Source organism: Microtus oregoni, unplaced genomic scaffold (genome assembly GCF_018167655.1).
Source record: "Microtus oregoni isolate MIOR12 unplaced genomic scaffold, Mior012 000049F_ref0000343, whole genome shotgun sequence".
NCBI classification, from domain to species: domain Eukaryota; kingdom Metazoa; phylum Chordata; class Mammalia; order Rodentia; family Cricetidae; genus Microtus; species Microtus oregoni.
Genome location: NW_024543223.1, coordinates 8,020,077 through 8,037,500, shown reverse-complemented (window position 1 = coordinate 8,037,500; position 17,424 = coordinate 8,020,077). Strand labels below are relative to the sequence as shown.

At 46.2% G+C, this 17,424-nt stretch overlaps 1 protein-coding gene across 1 annotated transcript; it reads right to left on the bottom strand.

Annotated features, from left to right (window-relative positions):
- Nucleotides 1–4,641: 4,641 nt before the first annotated feature.
- On the bottom strand, nucleotides 4,642–17,375 carry Lyar (Ly1 antibody reactive). Its single transcript, XM_041636498.1, has 9 exons — nucleotides 17,222–17,375; nucleotides 13,101–13,273; nucleotides 11,751–11,865; nucleotides 9,795–9,902; nucleotides 9,625–9,708; nucleotides 8,382–8,805; nucleotides 8,037–8,117; nucleotides 5,577–5,662; nucleotides 4,642–4,952 (listed from the first exon to the last, which is right to left on the bottom strand). Exons 2-9 carry the CDS (start codon nucleotides 13,220–13,222, stop codon nucleotides 4,818–4,820), a joined length of 1,155 nt encoding a protein of 384 aa, XP_041492432.1. The 5' UTR covers nucleotides 13,223–13,273; nucleotides 17,222–17,375; the 3' UTR covers nucleotides 4,642–4,817.
- Between the last annotated feature and the right edge of the window lie 49 nt (nucleotides 17,376–17,424).

Sequence of the window (17,424 nt, the reverse complement as noted above, 5' to 3'; positions counted from 1 at the left end):
AGACATGGAGGCTTTTCAGGTAGAAGAACAGCAACCTTTATTTTGCCCAGCAACTTTTATACCTCTCCTTCTGTGGAGACCCACAGCCAGAAAGAACAGAAACATCCTTGTCAATTACAGACCACAAGGAAGTTCTGCTGTCAGTCAGGGAGCGTGAGAGCAGCTGGATCACAACAATTTTCCATTTTTCTTCTTTTCGTGTGTGTGTGTGTCTGAGTGTGTGTACACCCGTGTGTGCTATGCTTTCGCATGCCCAGGCCGAAGGAAATCCTTCTCTCTCTTCCACCTCATTCCTTGAGGCTGGGTCTCAGTCACTCAGAGCTTGCCAATTCAACCAGTCTCACTAGTGAACTTGCTAGGGGATCCCATCTCTGCCTTCCCAGGCTGGAATTACAGGGATGCCATCACACCCACTTGGCATTTCCATGGGTTCCAGGGATCCGAACCTTGGTCCTCTTGGTCGAGTTGCTAGCACTCCTACTGCAGCGCCTTCACCCAAGTCTGTTTTAGATTGTTTCCAGACACCTAAAGCGTGCCAGGGACTGTATGTCCGGCACTCACGTTTGACTCTGTCCTAGGCAGTCAGTATGGGAGATACAAGTCTGGGGAGCAGAGATGCTCACCGACCTGCTCCAGCGGGGCTACTGACTGGAAAGATACATGACACAGATCCAAGTCTCTTGTTTGTGGAGAGCCTGCTACTGCATTCTGCACAGGGGAGCAGATGGAAAAGATGGCCTCACATATCAGGCAGTCAATAACTATACACCACTCAAGAATGCAGTGGAGGACGGGGTTGCGGCTAAGTGGAAGAGCCCTTGTCTAGAATACAAGGCCCTGGGTTCCATCCCCTGCGCTGCAATAAAGGCTGCTGGCGGGGGGAAGGGTCCCAGTTGTGGGTTGGGAGTGGTGGTGGTGGGGGTGTTCCCGGTCTACTAAACTAGCACAATCTATCCCGACCTGGCAGGAATGCATAACACACATGACTTTTTCCTGAGTTAGACTTGATGTTTTTTTCCCATCCTGAAACCTCCATGTCCAAGCACCCAGTTCTGCCTAGGGCAAGCAATCTGGAATACTATAATTTGCCATGTGACTCGGGGGGGGGGGGGTTCAGAGTCAAGAGGCTTCCTCAAAGCGTACCCAAGGACTCAGCATCAAACTTAGGAAAAGTGAAGCTCAGGGCACATGACAGCAGCTCGATCATGACCCCCACATGCGGTAGTCAGAGGCTCTACGATGGAGAAAATGAGTACTCTCCTGCAGACCAAGTCTTTACCGAACTCCAAAGACTAACTACACCACCAACCCCTTGATGCACATAATTCAGAAACCACTACAAAATAACACTTTCTACTCTTTCTAGAGTGGAAAGTATAATATGCTCTCCTTTGGGCAGCAAGCACGTCCGTAGAAGGCTTATTCCAGCCATTTCCAGGAAGCAAATTGGAAGAAGGGATAAAGGCTGCAGTTTCAGGTCTGGTACCCAGCAACAGTAGATGCTCAGAACATGCCTTTCCTCTTAATTTCATGAAGCCAGTAATTCCTTTCCAGTTTCCTTCTGCAAGGGGAGGCAACACAATGGGTTCTGCTATCGCCATAGCTATGTCCACGCAGGAGTCAACAACATGCAATTATCTATGCTGGAGTCCATGTTCAGTGTGGAGACAAAGGAGCGTAAGACCAGTGAGGACAGGTTTACCAAGATACACCATCCAGCACTGTCACTATGGAAATGAATACTGGTCTCTTTCAGCCCTCTTTGACACTTTGCCATGGAGAGACAGCTCTGTACTGGAGTACCCGCTGCTCTTGCAGGGGACTGACAGCTCCGTACTGGAGTACCCGCTGCTCTTGCAGGGGGCTGAAATGCAGTTCCCAGCACCCATGCTCAGTGCCTCCCAAGTGCCTGTGACGCAGCTCCAGGTCCCGACACTCTCTTCTGGCCTCTGCGGCACGTACTTCTGTGCAGTACTCATATACATAATTAAAAGAAAAAAAAACTTTAGAAAGATGCGGCTAGACAGATGGCTCAGTGGTTAATAGCACTGACTGCTCTTCCAGAGGACCAAGGTTCAATTCCCAGCACCTACATGGCTGTCCACAACAGGCTATCTGTAACTCCAGTTCCAGGGGGATTGATGCCCTCTTCTGGCCTCCAATGGGCATTGCATGCAGGTGGTGCATGTACATGTATATAGAAAAAACATTCATATGTATAAAACAATAGGATACATTTAAAAAAAAAAATATATATATATATATAGGCTAAAGAGATGGCTTAGTGGTTAAGATCACTGGATACTCTTCCAGAGGACCTGAATTCAGTTCTCAGTATCCACATTGGGCAGCTCACAACCACCTCAAAACACTCAAGCACTTATGAATAAATCTTTTTTAAAAAAAATAGTAAAAAGAGGGCATGCAGAAGGTTCTGGGGTTTGACACCCTAGTGCCAAAATGTTTAAAAGTTGTCTTATCAATAGAAATTAACATGTACTATCTTGGACAGAATCTATTTGTATCTATATCTTGAGAACAAATTATGTGTTCCTAGGTCTCTATTTTGGCAAAGAGGCAATCCCAGGCTAGGAAATTATCAAAGGTAAGCATTCAGGACCAGTTCAACTCAAGTTTCAGCTTGGAAGAAAAGAGATGCTTACAAGACGATGAAGAAACTTTACGAAAGTATTGATAAAGTAGATAAATCTGAAAAATTGCTATCCATCTGGATAGTGACTTCTAGTCACTGCCCTGGGGGCTGAGTTTAAACAGAGTGAAGAGCAGGGCTCTGGGAAAGCTGCCTCCTCCGAAGTTTCAATCAACCTTGTTAAACAAAAGCAAGACATTTTAAACTTCTCAGCTTTCCTCATATAAATGCACCTCTGTTGTCTACCATCCATGTTCTGACTTCTGCATTAGCCTGAGCCTGGTTATTGTAGTCCAGCATGGAAGCAAAGGCAGCTGAGCCCTCAGTGGTCCCATTTATCTTTTTGAGCCAAATATCACTATCCAGTTGACTGATTCCATGAATATAAAAATCATGAGGCAGACTGGAGAGATAGCTCAGTGGTTAAGAGCACTGCTGCTCTCAGCACTCGGGAGGCAGAGGCAGGCAGATCTCTGAGTTAAGAGGCCAGCCTGGTCTACAGAGCGAGTTCCAGGATAGCCAGGAATACACAAAGAAATCCTGTCTTGGAAAACAAACAAACACTGACTGCTTCTCCAGGGAACTCAGACTTAATACCTAGCACCCACACATTTTGGCAGTTCATAATCATCTCTAATTCTAGTTCTAGCTCTTCTAGCCTTTAGAGAAACCAGGCGTGCACATGGTGCAGATTTACAAGCCGGCAAAACACATAAACATAAACAACAAATTATTAAGGCATCAAGCTGAGACCGGTATATCAAAACAGATCTTTGTGAGATTAGGGGACACCTGAGTGTCAGGCCCTGCCGATGAGCCTGAGAAGACAGCAGGTGGCAGCAGTGGACTTGACATTGAACTGGAACAGGGACTTGAGCCCTGACAGGAAGGCTGCTTCAGTTTCTAAAGACCCTGCACTGCAAGATTGGGCATGTGTAAGTCAGGCAAGCAACTGGGACGGCTTTTGGGCAAGGACCATGGGATGATGGGCTGTAATGCCAGATTCCAGGGCACCTGCGTGGCCAGCCCTTCTCTCCATTGGCTGTAGGGGACAGCGCCGGAACTGACATCAGCAACCTGACTTCCTCCTCCCTGTGGAGTTTTCTAGCTCCTTTGGGCCCTGGGATAGCTGCTCCACCTCTAAGTCTACTGGAGCACAATATAAAGTTTAATTTTGTTACATCAAGGAAAGTTGGTAAAATAAGATTGCACATTGGCAAACACTGCAGCATTTGGGCATTTTATGAGGCTCCCTAGAGTTCCTTTGTATAAGCCCATTTCATGTGGACAATGGAGTACACTCTGCTCCCTGGGCACTGGAACAGAGGGTGTCTCCGGCAGACCTCAACAGTCGTAAGGCTTTTGTTCCTCATTAGGAGTGCTTTGCTTCATGGAATGTCTAAAGATTCTCCCAGCTCAACAGTTCAAGCAGCCATCAAATGGGCTGCATGCAGGTCTAGCAACTAACTTAGCATTCATTCCAACCCTAAAGGACCTTTACATCTAAACTGTCCAGATGAGAGAGTTACTGGGAAGGGACCAAAGCCACGCCATTTGATTCATCCCCACACAGTGGCGTAGCCTCAGTCACAAGCCTATGCATCCCTCTGCGTTACCATCTCCCTTGGACACACACTCTATCCGTGTAGCACTGTTCTGGCTCCAAGGGAGAGTGAACAATGACACTGGCCAGAGGGGCAATTCTTGCTGAAGGCTTAAGGGATTTGTGGGTAAAACCTCAACTCTCAGTAGGAGGTGGCGCAGGGCTTCAGCAGCATAGCCCCAGGGTGCACAGTGCCAGCACTGGAGCAGGCGCTGCTGAAGAGCAACAGGTGCAGACGGCCACCCTGACAGTTCACACTTCTCAATGTCTTCCTGACAAGGCCAACACCTCCCACCTCATCAAAAGGGAACCATCTTTACCTGTCATCACCACATTCTAAAGCTTCCTACAGGGTTTTCTTAAAGCACACGGATTTTTTTACCGTTGATAAAGAATTCAACAAGAATATATTTTATTTTTTCATAAAAGGTTAACAAAAATATATCTTTTCATTAACTTAAAAATACAGTTTCAGAAAGCAATTTCCGATTGTTATAATTCATTATACATTTTACAAACAGTAGAAGAAAGCAGTCAATACAAGTGCGTGAAGCAATGGTGTGCTCACTTCAGAAGCTTGACTCTGTCTTTCAGAACCTTAAAGGTGGGGTTCTTGTTAATTTTCTTGTTGAAGATGGCCAGGAGCTCCTCCTCTGACATGTGATGGTCGCTCATCACTGCATGGTACTGAGCTATGACCTTTACAAAGAGAAACAGATGTCAGGCGGGGAGGCCATTTGTAGATGTGCTCGGCAAATCTACCTGTCCAAGGTTCTTTGGGGATGAAGTACACTGAGAAAGGTCCAGATGTAGGTCAACAACACAAAATAAAAGAACCCCAGAAGTTAGTCACACAAGCAAAGACCCAGCAGCTGCCCAGGTGTGCACAAAACTGCATCTCACACAGGACTACAGAATATTTTATTAAAAAAAGGGGGTGTGTGTGGGGGGGATGGCAAGATAGCTCAATGGAAGGGACATTCATGTGCTCTCTGTCTCTCAGGTAAATAAATGCAATAAAGCTTTTTTTTTTTTTTGGAAAAAGCAATGGCAACCATTTATATATTTATATCAGCAAAAGAGAGCAAAGTGCCTGGAAAAATCACTTCTGGTCATTTCCAATACAGTCAACTGTAGGTAATGCATGCAGTCTTTAGACAGGTCTAGAGTCAGAGAGCTACCCTGGCTTGGTTGCAGGATGAATGGGTTTGTGGAAGTAGGTGTGAATGTTTGTCCCAGTGTTTTCAGGTTAAACAACACACATGTACACTTTAAAACAACTCCTCCCCAGCTATCCCATGCCTTCTTTGTTGCAGGATGTACCTTTTTCTTTAACTTCTTGACTGATATCTCATTGTCTGGAGCCTGTTTCAGAACGGCTTTAATGGTCCCCTTCCAGTTGAATTTACCTACAATGCAAAGAATGATGCATAAGGCTCTTTGTTTTGTCTTGTCATCCAAAGAGCAAAGAAAAAACGTTCCATAGTTGCATGCTTCCTGGGAAATGACATCACTCTCCCACGAATAAAACACCAAGTCCTTCACTAGCTCAGTAAGAGGGGCCTCTAGGGACCAACTGCACGTTGGAGCGATGTACTCAGTGAGGAGAGATGGTCCTCAGAGTGTCATGGTAGGGACAGTCTCCTAGGAGAAAGGATCGACAGGCAGAACTGAGCATCCACAGAGAGCCTGTGGTACAGAAGATGCAGCTGAGCAGCTCAGCCTGTTCCTGCTTTTCCTGCTAGGCCCAATTCTCAACTGAATGCCAGACTCAGACCTAAGACAACATGGAAAGGCGGTGAGAGACAGACTGGCAGTGTCTCAGGGCCTGCCATGGGACAGACTCTTTTGTTCCACAGTCTAGATTTGGAGTCAAGAAAGCCACCAGGTAAAAGTTAGACCAGCCCACACCTACAGATAAGGAGCAAAGAAAAGGGTAGGCCTGGCTTGCCACCAACACTGACAGCACAACCATTAACTCTAGGCTAGTGCCACAGCCTGTGTTCAACTGGTGACCACTGTTGGTCAAGGTCGAGTTGGGAGGCAGAATCCTGCCTTTCAAAGGCTGTGGCAGGGACAGGACAGTGCCAGAGATGAACAAGAAATCTGAGCTTTTGCCCATATTGGTGGGTAATGAGAAAGAAGTTGCCTAGATATGGTGACAGGGGAGGCCACAAGAGGAATCCCTTTGGCTGTGACAAGGAACAGGGAACTTGGGACTTCCTACCTCTACCTGGCAGCAGAAACATGCACCACCTTAAGGTCTGGAGAGAAAACTAGGAAAGCAGGAAGTAGTAGGCTATAGGCACAGGCCAGAAATCCCAACTTCTTGGAGGTTTGGCAGGAGGATCACAAATTCAAGGTCAGTTAGCCTGGCATACAGAGAAGGTCAAGGCCAGCCCAGATAACTTTAGTGATACTTTTGTCCCAAAATAATACAAAAGGCTTAGATGCATCTCAGTGATGCACTGTTTGCTTAGCACAGACAAGGCTCAGTGTGTGTGTGTGTGTATGGGGGGAGAGATGTAGAAGGGTATGGTGGACCACACCTTTAATCTCAGCACTCAGAGGCAGAGGCAGGCAGATCTCTGTGAGCTGAAGGCCAGCCTGGTCTACAGAGTGAGTTCCAGAACAGCCAGGGATAAAAAGAGAAACACTGTCTCAAAAACAAAACAAAACATATATATATATATATATATATATATATATATATATATATATATATATATATATAACACATATGATATATAAAGAAGTTTCAAGTTATAATTTTGAGAAAACAAAAACCCAAAATCCAACCAGAAAAGGGACAGAAGGCCAATAAAAAACAACTTAATCCTTAAAAGCCTTCAGTCTACAAAGTCGGAGAGGCGTCAAGAGACCTAAGTTTGGGCAGTCACTGAACCCTCACCAATGGCTCTAACTCCCATCTTGGCTCATTTCTATAGGCAGGAGAGGGTGGGAGTATACATGGCAAGTGTGGATTTGCCACTTCACAACAGAACTTCCAGCTTCATGAGGCAGGAGCTTTCTTTGTGTGAGAGGTGGTAGTTAAGAGGAGACCCACAGTCTTGGATCCTGACAGTGTGTGTGTGTGTGTGTGTGTGTGTGTGTGTGTGTGTGTGTGTATGAGAGAGAGGTGGCCATGGAACTTCACGCAGGGAGACACTAGGAACAAACCCAGAGGCTGAGAAGCAGCAGCTACAACTGCCCGGACCTCAGGTCATCTCACAGGAGGGGGGGGGGGGCTAGACAAGACACACAGGGAAGGTGGGAACAGAACAAGCCTTGGGAAACCACACTGGGCTCACTGCCAACTTAAGGGCAATATTACTGCTATGGTTTGGAACCATAGTGCCCCCTAAAGACTGGGACCCAGTTTGGTGCCACTGAGAATATTAGTAACCCTGACAGTGTGGGACACTAGTCTATCTTTGGGTCACTGCAGAATTGACCTGTAAGAGGCTGTGGGACGCTTTTGGCCTTTTGAGCAGCAGGGCCCTACCACAGACCCCAAATCAACAGGACTGGTGACCATGAGCCAAAATTATTGGTTTTATAGTTTGATCATTGTTGCAGCAATGAATGATGGCCAACATATCTATATATTCAATCCAGATATCCCCCTTTTCCTTAAGAGAGGATGGAGGCACTGTGGTACCAACCCATACACCTTAGTTGTGCCTCTAATGGGCATGACCCTGCAAGGTGGTGCCTGGCCTACCCTTGGCAGGAGCATCTTTTTCCTACCCACACAGAATATACACAGCCAGTGAGTGGTACCTTTTGCTGGAACCTCATGGTCCTTGGCCTCTCCCTCCTCAGGCTGTCCTGGCAACTTCATCTTTTTTTTCTTGGACTCATCTGTTAGAGAAGCAAAAAGGTTTAGCTGGTTCCAGTTACAAAAGCCCAGCATGGCATAGGCATGAGAGCTCCCTCACCACACCCGGCTTAGCAGGTTGTTCTCATGCTTGCTGGAAATGAGCAATAAAAGGCTGAAGGGAGGTCAGCTGGACCCCTAGAGCCTCTGCCCTTCTCCATACCTGGCTCAGAATGTGAGACCTAACACATTTCCCTGTACCCACTCACAGCCTCACTGAGAACCCAGTGTGTGGGCTGAGCACACACCTTCTGAGTGTTTTCGCCGCTTCTGTTTTCCTTTCCCTGTCTTGATCTGCCCCTCATCAGCATTTTCACCAGGGGCCCCATTTCTGTCTGCATCCTCTTCTGAGGCCTGCCCACCCCGGGCCTTCTTCTTTTCTGGCGGGCCATCAGCCTCTGCGGTCTCCTCCCCACCAGCCTCCTGTCCTGCCTCCTGGCCCTTTTTGCGCTTTTTTGACTTCTGGCCCCTCAGGTTTTCCTGTTGGTTTTCTGACTTCAGCTCTTTCTTCTCTTTCTTTCTATTCTTCTGTCGTTCCTCCTTCCTTTCTCTTTTATTTTTCTTTGCCTCTGCTTTTTCTTCCGTGGTGCCATTTGTTTCCTCAGGTGGAACCTTAGCGGGGATCTCTGCATGAGGCTTGGCCACATTGCTGGGTGGTTGCTGATCTTGCTCCTTATGAAATAAATAAGAATTATCTAAATATCTGCCACACCTACTGTCCATACTATACTGTTTATGACTGTGACACCAGCATCTAAAATTTAGCAATACAAGGAAGAAAGCACCCCCAAGTTCATACCTCATTCTCGATCCTGTTTTCATGTTCTTAAAGGGTGAAATGATTCTGGCTCACTGTCACCCTTCATCTAGACGAGGACAGAATAGCCAGGTGCAGGGTGTCATGTTGTGGAATATTAGTTGAAGATGTGTTACGTTAGTTTATACTGTGGAATATTTGTTTAATGATGCAAAGATGTGCTGCATTTGTTTAACTCTGTGAAGCTGTGTTACTTTGCCTGCCTAAAACATTGGTCTAAGAAAGAGCTGAATGGCCAATAGCTGGGCAGGAGACGGACAAGCGGGGCTGGCAGGCAGAGAGAATAAATAGAAAGAAAAAAAGAGAGAAAAGGAGAATGCAAGGGGCCAGCCACCCAGCCAGACTCAGAATAAGAAGGAAAGAAAAGATACACAGAAATAGGGTAAAAGTTCTGAGGCAAAGGTAGATGGGATAATTTAAGAAAAGCTGGCTAGAAACAAACCAAGCTAAGGCCAGCCACTTTTAAGTAATAATAAGCCTCCGTGTGTTTATTTGAGAGCTGGGTGGTAGGTCCCCAAAGAGCAAAGAGTTTAAAAAAGAAGAAGAAAAAAAAAACCAAAAACAAAAAAACCAGCTACAGCACCTGGAAATGCCTTCTCAGCCTCCACACACAGCACCCCATTCCACTATTCCCAGTTGTTCGTTATACTGCCATCAAAGCGGAGTGGACTCACACTGCTGGACGCTTCAGAAAAGATGTTCCACACCTGCTCCAGAATAGCATCACTGTGCACTTTCAGGCTGTTCCTCATCCAGTTCTGTAGATATAGAAAGAAAGCTGCTATCCCTTGACAGGTCACTGATGGGGCACACCCCAAATTGGGAATGTCATTTAAATCCATACCTGAAACTTAGCCTTTTTTCTGGGAACATTGTCAAAAGCACTGATTTGCTGCAGAAGTTCTCGAACTTTAGGGCTGACATTGGGTTTCTTTATTAATTCATTAATTTTCTATTAAAAAAAAGAATAAACAATAGACATATTGGTACAGCCAAAGGGCTCTCATCTTTGAAGCCAAGATTCTATATTTGCATCTATGTATAACGACAAATATTCCTATTCCACACAGCACTGAAGGGCTGCCCAAAGCTATTAGGCAAGAAAAAGAAGCCAAAGCCTTCCTAACAAAAGGGACAAAATCGGGTCAAATATTCACAGGTAGCACTGGAAGGAATGCGGCCGCACATGCAGAACGCTCTAGAGGGGCAGCAGTCACAGCTAACCACTCACTAAGCAGAGCTACAGGATACACAATTCTGAAGAGACAAGCCGTATCTTTATATACCAACAAAAATAATGCCAAGTGTGAAAACATCAGGGAGATTTCGTTTGCAATATGAACATAAAGAATAAACTAATTAGAAAAACCACAGTCAAAGGGGTGAAAGAATTATGCACTAAACACAGTTACAAGAATCAAAGACGGCATTAATCTCATAGGCTGAGACAACATTAAGATGTCAACCTGAAAACAGCTGGCAAAGTCCAGCTGCATGTGTGATCTAATTTACAAGGAACCCTGAGAGACTCCAAACGGACAATATTGAAAAATAATAGTTTCGTGGGTTTTTTTTGTTTTGTTTTCTTGTTTTTTCCAAGACAGTGTTTCTCTGTGTAGCTTTGGAGCCTGTCCTGGAACTCGCTCTATAGACTAGGTTGGCCTCAAAGTCATAGAGTTTGCCTCTGCCTCCTGAGTGCTGGGATTAAAGGCATGTACCACCCAAATTAGTTTTTTTTTTTTTTGGTTTTTAAATTCAAAACTCACTACAAAGCTACAATGATTCAAAGAGTGTGGCACTGCCACAAAGAACACTGGAAAAATGCAGGAATAAGCCCCCGAGGATATGGCTAAAGGGTTTTCGACAAGGATGTGAAGACCACTCCATGAAAAAATGGACCCCTTTTCAACAAACAGTGCTAGAAATAGTGGAACTTCACCTGGAAATTGGACTCTTACGTTATGTTACATAAAAAAATAACCTCAAATGGATCAAAAACCAAAGCTTAAAAAGTTAAACTATAAAATCTTAGGAGGAAAAAAAAAAACCTTTCAAGAGATCTAATCTGGTAACAATTTCTTATACATGACCAGACAGACAACATTCAGGGTCAGCAGAATGGCTCAACAGGGAACGGTGCTTGTGTGGAGGTCAGAGGACAACTTGTACCAATCACTTCTCTCCTACTATGTGAGTCCTGGGGATTAAGCTCAGGTTACTGGACGTGGTGGCCAGTACCTGTATCCCACCTGAGCCATCTTGCCGGCACTCTACACATCTTCTCAACTGGGCAGCTACTAGAAGCCCTTCACAAGGGTCCTGCCAGGAGTATGAACCTTCAGAGAGCCAACACCCCAAGTTCACACTCACACTCTGCCACTCAATGGGGCAACTACTAACTTGATTTTCAAGAAAATGTAGCCTCTACAAAGGTGACATCTGTCCAGTGATCTCCCCTTTTTTCAAACTGGAGCTCACGGCTTTTGTAAATATTTTCACTTTATTTAACTAGAAAATTCCTTGCATTTGTGAAATTATTTACTTTGTTCAGACGTGACAGACTGACAGGGCCTAAGCTGTAAGCTGTACATGTTTCAGTTTCATTTTACAGCCAAAACAAAGTTAGCAGGAACCCTCAAACATTGCGAACAAAATCTATAAAAACACATCATCCAAAGGTAAATGCACCAGGATTTTATCTTTCTCAAGATGTTCTGACACTTCTGTTCTGGGACCTATCCCCGAACCCCCAGAAGGAAGCAGTTGCCGGGTGAGTGACAGGATGGATGGAGACCCTTACCTGAATCCATGCCTGCTGCTTTGCATCACCTTTGTGAGTCTTGGCTTCATAGTCTTTGCCTCCGTACTTCTGGCCTTCACTGATGCACTTCACGTGGCTTTTATAGTCGTCGCCCCTGCAGAGGAACCCAGCTCATCACTAGGCTGACAATGCACTGATGCACTTGACATGGCTTTAATAGTCATTGCCCCTGCAGAGAGACCCAGCTCATCACTAGGCTGACAATGTGCTAGTGCCTCTCATTGACAGCACGCTGCTTACTATTTGTGCCTTTCCACCTGGCAACTGCACAGACAGCCTAATTCTTAATCTAATCTTTCTACTTATTTGTTGATTTCTTCAGAGCGATGGTATCTGATAGTACCATAATAAAGGATCATCTCCCCCCTGATAACGCTCCCTCGAAAAGTCCCTTATTCTAAGTGCTCACTTCCTTGCACTGGATAATAATGGAGGTAAAATGCCAGTCAAGAAACTGAATGATCAAATTTTCTCTAAAAGTAAATATTTTTTTGATGGTGTTGGGAACTGGACCTAGGGCCTCAAGCATACCAGACAAGAGCTCTGCCACTGAACTATAAACTATCTGCTCCCAAACTGTGTGTGTACTAAGTGCCACAGAGTAAACATGGAACTGAGAGGACAATTTGGGGGAGTCATTTCTCTCTTTCACCTTGAATCCTAGGAATGGAACTTAGTGGTCCAGCTTGTAGGGCAGGTGCTTTAAAATCCGAGCCACCTTACTAGCCCCAAATTCTCTAACCAACAGAATCTTGTCCCTTTGGTCTTCACTTTCACAAGTTCTTAAAATGAAACGGTGCTGGGGGACAATGGTCTGTATCCTGTCAATTATATTTTAAATAAATGGTGATTGGCCAGTGGCCAGGCAGGAAAGTATAGGCGGGACAACCAGGCAGGAAGTAGATGTCCGACAAGAACAGGAGAATTCTGGGAAGAGGAAAGCTTGGTCCACAGTCCTGTCCCAGCCACAGAAGAAGCAAGATGTGACTGCCCTGCCGAATAAGGTACCGAGCCACATGGCTAGTATAGACAAGAACAACGGGCTAATATAAGTTATAAGAGTTACTAAGAAGACTGAGCTAATGGGCCAATCAGTTTCTGACTAATGTAGACCTCTGTGTGACTTCTTTGGGATTTAACAATTGCAGGAACAGGGCAGGACAAAAACCCTCGTACAACAAACTGGCACTCTGAGGAGTCACATCAAGTTTAGTCGATAGACTGTAAGGTTTCCTTCTTGGTCTCTGTCCTCATTTTGCGCCTCTATTCTCCCAAGCTTGCAGGGTCTGGGCTTCTATCCGTGGATCTTCAGGAATTATCAGAACTTACCAGAAGTCCTTCCCACAGTCAATACAGGAGAGACATTCACAGTTTCGGCAGGCAGACACGTGCTTTTCCACCTGCGCTTTCTTCACTGATTCACCGCACGCATTGCATGTAAAAAACACCATCTTTGGTTAAATGATTAAATGTTCTATCAGAGACTGGTTTGAACTCTTGCCCTAAAAAACAAAACAAGGTAAAGATAATTATAATAATCAGAACCGTCTCCCAGTAAATGAATTCCACAGTACAAGAGCAGGCTCAAAGCTTGCCAGTAGTCTCAGAAGTAACCTACCACTAGTGTCAGAAAAACGTGCTCAGCACAGGCCAGGAAGTGTGCTCAAGAGCTAATGTATCGAGCCCTCACAAGGGAAGGACATCACGGCTCAATGTTTCTGAGGCCACAGAGGCACAGGGAGTAAGGAACTTGCCCAGGAGAGCATAAAAGGATTTAAACCTGGAAGATTGGCAGCACAGATAAAGCTGTCACTGAAGATCTCAAGCACCCCCCCCATATAAAATGTACAAAATTAAAGTGGTAAAGAGTACCACAGTGCAGGTGTGCAGTGCGGATTGCTCTGTGACTGCAACAGCAACAAAGCAAGGGGGCAAGCAGCAGAGCTTAGCAAGTGGAGAAGCCAAAGAACAATTCCAAAAAAGACTAAAACTTATTCCTACAAGCACAATGATGAAGTCACAATTGTTAAAATGAGGACATTCCCTTGGCCTCAGTGGACGGGGACAAACGAACACATTCCTTTAGGACTTAAAACACATGAGGCAGGAAGAAAGAAACGCATCACAGGCGCTCCCAAACACAGGTGTGCCAGCCTTCCTCTGTGCACTCAGCATGGAGACCATCTGCACACACAGCCAGTTCATGTTGCATGCACGCTACTGTACGCTCAGGAGTATGCTCGGTGTCACAACTGCCACAGTAACTTTCCATGCTTACAGAGCCTTTTAATCACTGTACTCTAAGAAAGCAGTGCTGCTCTTAATAAAATGGGCTTTGTTCAGTCCAAATATGGAGAGCTGCTTAACCCAGCACTTGCTTCCTCAGTATGAAACAGTGCTTGTGAGGTCATGCCAAAGCAAGATCAAGATTTTTTTTCTTCTATTGAGCCCTGAATGGAAATCTTCCTGGTGTACAAAGTCCCTCTGCCTTCTGGAGCATTGTTGGACGCTGGTTCATCTTATATGCTAGATACAAACCACCAGCCCTTGACACCAATGTCCTGTGCCTCCCTCCTTAGCTTGCAAACAGAGCTGATTAGCAAAGGAAGGCATGTGGACAGCTACAGCCTGGCACCAAAGGTCAAATGAAGTAGACAGGACCACTCCAGGCCATGTAAGTCCTGTTGTCTAGCTTGGTTTGTGCAAAGACATGTGACATAGGCCAAGCTTAGAGAGCCGGGACCATGTTTAATGTTTACCAGTCTGGCTTCTGAGATGCTTACTAGCATTTGGCACAAAACAGGCAGGCAGCGGTTCTGCTGCACTAGTGAGAAAACACAGGAATAAGAGCCTACACATTTATATAAGAACAAGACAAGAGTCACTGATTAGATACCAAGAGACAAACTGCTATCATAGCACAGGGAGCAGCTGCTGTGCAACTAGCTAAAGGAGCCACTAAAAAATCAGAAAGCACTTCCACAATGAGGCAGACGAAGAAAACGCCCCTCCAACGTTACATGGCTTAGAGCTTTCCAACCTCCTCCACTGAGGACTGCTGTTTTTGGCCAAAAGAAGAGACAGCAGGCTTCAGCAAACCTTGAGATCCATGGGTCTGTTGGTTGGGAAACACCAGAATTAAAAGCCCAAGAAGGATACTGAAAACAAGATACAGGAAGTGACAGAGATGGTGTGTCAAAAAAAATATGCACACAGCATCTATATAGAACAGGTCCCTATGGTCAGGGCACAGTGTGCACATCGAGTCAGGTGAAGGTTGGAATCAGGTCATATGTCCAACTGAAACATCAGTCTGGAGCCATGCTCAACTGCTTTTCTATTTGACAGGAAAGGGGAAACAGTGTATCCACCTGCTAGGCTAATGAGATAAGATTGTAAGGAGCTTTTTTTTTTTTTTTTTTTGGTTTTTTTCGAGACAGGGTTTCTCTGTAGCTTTGGAGCCTGTCCTGGAACTAGCTCTTGTAGACTTATTCATGATCCAGGAAGGACAGTCCAGCCCCAGGGTCACCTTGGCTGTGAAGCACGTCCTGTTGGACTTGCTAAGAGTCAGAATCACAAAAGCCAGTTTAACAGTGTCACAAATGTGAAGGCTACTAGCGGAAGCCTGGGGTAAGTGCAGCCCGTGCTTTCTTTCCAGTGCTGTGAGATATATACATATTATTATGTATATATGTCTTACCCCTGTGAATGTGCCTAGTACTCACAGAGGTCAGAAGAAGGCGTTGGATCTCTTGGATTTTGGGTATTGGGAATTGAACCCAGCCCCTCTGAAGGAGCAATGAGTACTTTTTTGAGATAGGGTTTCTTTGTAGCTTTGGATCCTGTCCTGGAACTTGCTCTGTAGACCAGGCTGGTCTCGAACTCACATAGATCCACCCGCCTCTGCCTCCCAACTGCTGAGATTAAAGGCGTGCCATCACCACTACAACCGGGAGAACGGGCCAGAGCAGCGAGTACTCTTAATTACCACGTCTGTAGCCCCCTAAACTTCATCTGGGAGTTTTGAAGGGTAGCTGGTTAGTGAGCCGGAGGATTCATCACCACACACTGCTTTTTAAACCTGGGTTCTGAGCAAGAGAATTCAGATCCTCATGCTTGAATGGACCATCTCCCTGTTCTCAGCATACTTTTTTACTTATGCACACATCATGCTGACTAGATTTGCCCTAAAAACAGCAATTTTCCTTTTTTTTTTTTTTTGAGACACAGTTTCTCTGTAGCTTTGGATCCTGTCCTGGAACTCACTCTGTAGAGCAGGCTGGCCTTGAACTCAGAGATCCTTCTGTCTCTGCCTCCCCAGTGCTGGCTGGGATTAAAGGGGTGTGCCACCACCACCACCCAGCTAAAACAGCACATTTTAAAGGCCAGGCTGGCAACTCCAGCACAAGACCCAGTGAGCAAGTCACAGCTCCCTTTAAGCTTCAAGTTCTCCCGACCCATGAAACAGGGAGTCAACCCACTATACTAGACACAAGCCCCTTCCAGGAGAATTCCCAAAATTCGCAGGTGCAGTGCAAAACAAGAATAGACAGGCACACATCTCTGCCCTCCTGGGACCTGGAAGACCATGAGTGGGGCACCTGTTTCCAGTAAAGCTCAAGGAATCCAAGCTACGCCCCTGCCTTGCAGTTCGAGTCTCCCCACCACAACCTCACCTGAACGTTTTAGGCACTATGGTAGACACTACGCACCTGACCTGATTTGAGCAAGTCCCGTGTCCTAAGCCCTCAATGGCCAGAAGTTAGGCCTGCAGGCACACACAACCTTCTTACCTCTCTCTTCTAGGAGGTAGTTGCTGCAGAAAAATCCTGACTTTTTTTTTTGTTTTGTTTTGTTTTTTCGAGACAGGGCTGCTCTGTGTAACTGTCCTGGAACTTACTTCGTAGACCAGACTGGCTACGAACTCACAGAAATCCGCCTGCCTTTGCCTCCCGGGTGCTGGGATTAAAGGCGAGTGCCACCACCGCCCAGCAATTTTGACATTTTCTGAGCAACTACAACATGCCAAGTCCTTTACCCCTGTAATCTTCACATACACCCCAAGTTAGGGTCTCTAGTATCCCTTTTGGTCAGACGTAGAGCCGAGCACAAGAGGGCTTTTGTATCTAAATAGACTTTTGGGATTCGCGAGCACTTGTGGTCCGCTGGCGCTCCAGGAGCCCTCAGGTCCCTCCTCAGAACTGAGTTCTCGAGACTCAGAACAGAGTTTTCTCCCCATCAGACAGCGGGTCTGAAGCCCTGTGCGGTGGGAACCAACCATACTATTTGGACCGCCCCGACTGCCTATCTGACTTAAAACCGGGACGCAATTTCTCCCGGAGGTCGGGACTCCAGCCTTCGTTGGCGAGCAGATCCGCAAAGAAGGCGGTCATGCCGCCAAGACCCCCCCGCCCCCCTACAGGCCCCGGGCTTTAAGCTGCCGCCCTCACCTCTCAGCAGACTTCGCCAACGGTCTTAACCGACTGCCGGGAGCACGTGGAGCCGCAGCCGCCCAACGCAGAGCCGCCACCGACTCTCTCTCTCTCTCTTCCAACTCACCCGCGCAGAATTCACGCCCGGCCGGCGCGCGCCAGTGCGCAAGCGCGTCGCGGCCACACCTCCGAACGGAAGTGACGGCGACGGAAGCCGCCGA